This window comes from Chaetura pelagica, unplaced genomic scaffold (genome assembly GCF_000747805.2).
Source record: "Chaetura pelagica isolate M959 unplaced genomic scaffold, ChaPel_1.0 scaffold587, whole genome shotgun sequence".
NCBI lineage: Eukaryota > Metazoa > Chordata > Aves > Apodiformes > Apodidae > Chaetura > Chaetura pelagica.
Genome location: NW_009953909.1, coordinates 412,210 through 415,252, shown reverse-complemented (window position 1 = coordinate 415,252; position 3,043 = coordinate 412,210). Strand labels below are relative to the sequence as shown.

Here is a 3,043-nt window from a genome sequence, read left to right as displayed (position 1 = left end):
CCCCCCCTCCTGGCGAGTCGCAGCCCTGCCCGGGGAGGGGAGGCACCAGCCTGCGGGCTGGGAACAGCCTTTGCTGGGTGGGGGATGTGGCCATTGTCCTCACCAGCTGGGCACGGTCACCTCGGCCTGGCCCCCCTGAGCAAGAGGAGGAGGAGGGTGGGATGGGGCAGCACCGGGATCTCCAAGCGGGTGTTTCCCTTGGCAGTGGGCGGGCGTGCTGAGCCGGCTGGCCCTGGAGCAGGAGCGCATCCTGAACCCCGTCCTGGACCGCGTCCGCACCGCCGACCACCACCAGCTGCGCTCCCTGACCGGCCTGATCCGCAACCTGTCCCGCCACGCGCGCAACAAGGACGAGATGTGTGAGTGCTGGGGGGAGCCCCGTGGGCACCTTCCTCCCGCTGCCTCCTTGGGCTGGCCTCCAGCTGGGTCTCAGCACCTTCCTGTCCCCTGCATCCCTGCTCCCAGCCGAGCACGTGGTGGCTGGTTCATCCCCTGTCCCCAGGAACCCAACACTTCTCCCATGTTCTGCTCTATCTCCAACCCCACCATCTCACTGGGCTCTGTCCTCATTACCCAAGTCCTCTCCAAGGTGCCAAGGAGTCTCAGTGGAGATTCCAGAGATCAAAGGGCTTGAAGATACCCCTGGTGCTACCCATGGGTCCTTGTCTGGTCCCTCTGTCACCAGGAGTTTGCAGGGCTCACCCCAAGGCTGCTGCATATCCCCTGGGTCTGGCTACCAACCCTGACATGTTGCCTTTGCCCACCAGCAACCAAGGTGGTCAGCCACTTGATCGAGAAGCTGCCAGGGAGTGTTGGGGACAAGGCTCCGCCCGTCGATGTCATTGTGAACATCATCGCGGTCCTCAACAACCTGGTGGTGGAGAGTCCCATGGCTGCCCGGGACATTGTCTACTTTGATGGCCTCAGGAAGCTCTTCTACATCAAGAAGAGAAGGGACAGGTGGGAGCTCCCTGTTCACTCAGTTCCAGTCCTGCTCTCCCCTTTCTCCCCTGCCCCAGCCAGATGGAAGAGGGTCACAACCAGACTCCCTTCCCAAGGCTCAGACCAGCTCAGGGTGGCCTCGTGGCCACTTCCCAGCCCTTTGCCACCTCCTCAGGACACCCCATCCCAGGATTGCCCATTGCTGCAGCCACCATCTTCCCTCTCCTGCCACCCTGCCCATTGTGGTGGGCTCCAGCCTTTAGTCTTCTGGCTTTGCCCACCAGCACTAAGTCCTCATCCCCTCTGGGTCCTCCTGGGGTGGTATTCTTGGGCTGGTGGCACCGTCCCATGCCCAGCAGTACCCAAAGGTGATTGCATCCTGTCCCTGTCACAGCCACTTGATCGAGAAGCTGCCAGGGAGTGTTGGGGACAAGGCTCCGCCCGTCGATGTCATTGTGAACATCATCGCGGTCCTCAACAACCTGGTGGTGGAGAGTCCCATGGCTGCCCGGGACATTGTCTACTTTGATGGCCTCAGGAAGCTCTTCTACATCAAGAAGAGAAGGGACAGGTGGGAGCTCCCTGTTCACTCAGTTCCAGTCCTGCTCTCCCCTTTCTCCCCTGCCCCAGCCAGATGGAAGAGGGTCACAACCAGACTCCCTTCCCAAGGCTCAGACCAGCTCAGGGTGGCCTCGTGGCCACTTCCCAGCCCTTTGCCACCTCCTCAGGACACCCCATCCCAGGATTGCCCATTGCTGCAGCCACCATCTTCCCTCTCCTGCCACCCTGCCCATTGTGGTGGGCTCCAGCCTTTAGTATTCTGGCTTTGCCCACCAGCACTAAGGCCTCATCCCCTCCGGGTCCTCCTGGGGTGGTATTCTTGGGCTGGTGGCACCGTCCCATGCCCAGCAGTACCCAAAGGTGATTGCATCCTGTCCCTGTCGCAGCTCGGACAACGAGAAGTCCTCCAGAGCAGCAGCAAGTCTCCTGGGCAACATGTGGCAGTACACCAAGCTCCACCGGGACTTCAAGATGGTAAGTACCACCCTCGGGTGCTCCTCCAGCTGGCGCGGTCCTGGGGTGCATCCTGAAGGTGGATCCCAAGGGAGTCAAGGCTGGGGGCTTCACCCTGGAAAGCTACAGCACCTAAATGCTTCCAGGCATATGACGGGCCCCAGCTCCAAGCCTGCCCCTCCTGTGAAGGGGTGGGGATCATCCCTGTTGTGACAGTGACATCAGGGCTTGGGGACAGCCACATGCCCAGGGTGGGGAGAGTGTGGCCCTGCAGGTGTTTGTGTTGATGTTCCCACTGCCCCGTGAGACGTGGGCAGGGGTGTCCTGGGCAGGGAAGGTGATGGCACTGGCGTCCCCCCCGTGTGATGGGTGGCCTTGTCTCCTTGCAGAAGGGGTACCGGAAGGAGGACTTCCTCAGCCTGTGAGGACACCCCTGGAGCCACCTCCCGGCCCTGGCTCACCCCACCAGGATGCTCCTGCCTGCCACCCCTGCCCTGGAGGCTCCTCTCTGCCGACCCCAGCTCCATAGTGTAGTCCCTGCCGCGTCCCTCACACCTCCCCTCTCTGCCAGGTCCCCCTTCCCCGGGCTGGGGGACGTGTATCCCTCCTCCTGCTGCAGCCTGAAACCTACTGACTGCTTTTGGCTGTGCCCCCTGGGACCCCAGTTAGTGGGGGGCAGTCCCACAGGACCCAAGGGTCCTCAGCCCCAGGGACCCTGCCTGCTCCTGGGGAGCAAAGCTCAGCTTGCCTGGTGGCTCGGTGGTGGGGCAGGAGCTGCAGGGCTTGGGGAGGGGCGCTCCGGGGGGCACCCCAGCCCACCCCCCGGAATTGTGGTGCACTGGGGGCCAGTGCCACCCCCTCCGGAGCCGGGCACGTCGTGGGGTTCACCCACTCAGCCCCAGCTGGCACCACCCCCAGCTTTGCAGAGCTCAGGGGGGGTGGGACAGCTGAGGTGGCTTCCCGGAGAGTTGCGGGTGGCAGCGCGGCTGGTGCGGTGCCGTGTCCCCCCTTCGCCGGGGCTGTGACTGAGGCTTCACCCGCCGCGACAAGCCGGGGGGCTCAGAGCCACAAGGGCCCCACCGAGCAC

The 3,043-nt window shown here is 63.6% G+C and overlaps 2 protein-coding genes across 2 annotated transcripts in view; one reads left to right on the top strand and one right to left on the bottom strand.

Annotated features, from left to right (window-relative positions):
* PKP3 (plakophilin 3) overlaps nt 1–2,381 on the top strand; it is a 13,358-nt gene extending 10,977 nt beyond the window's left edge. The window contains exons 9-12 of the mRNA XM_010001477.1: nt 206–359; nt 768–960; nt 1,890–1,977; nt 2,346–2,381. Of these exons, the coding sequence (XP_009999779.1) occupies nt 206–359; nt 768–960; nt 1,890–1,977; nt 2,346–2,381 (471 nt within the window). The remainder of the gene's footprint in view (nt 1–205; nt 360–767; nt 961–1,889; nt 1,978–2,345) is intronic.
* A 202-nt stretch (nt 2,382–2,583) lies between these two features.
* The window catches only part of SIGIRR (single immunoglobulin and toll-interleukin 1 receptor (TIR) domain), a 9,988-nt gene continuing 9,528 nt past the window's right edge, over nt 2,584–3,043 (bottom strand). Inside the window, 1 exon segment of the mRNA XM_010001474.1 lies at nt 2,584–2,609. Coding sequence (XP_009999776.1) covers nt 2,584–2,609 — 26 coding nt within the window.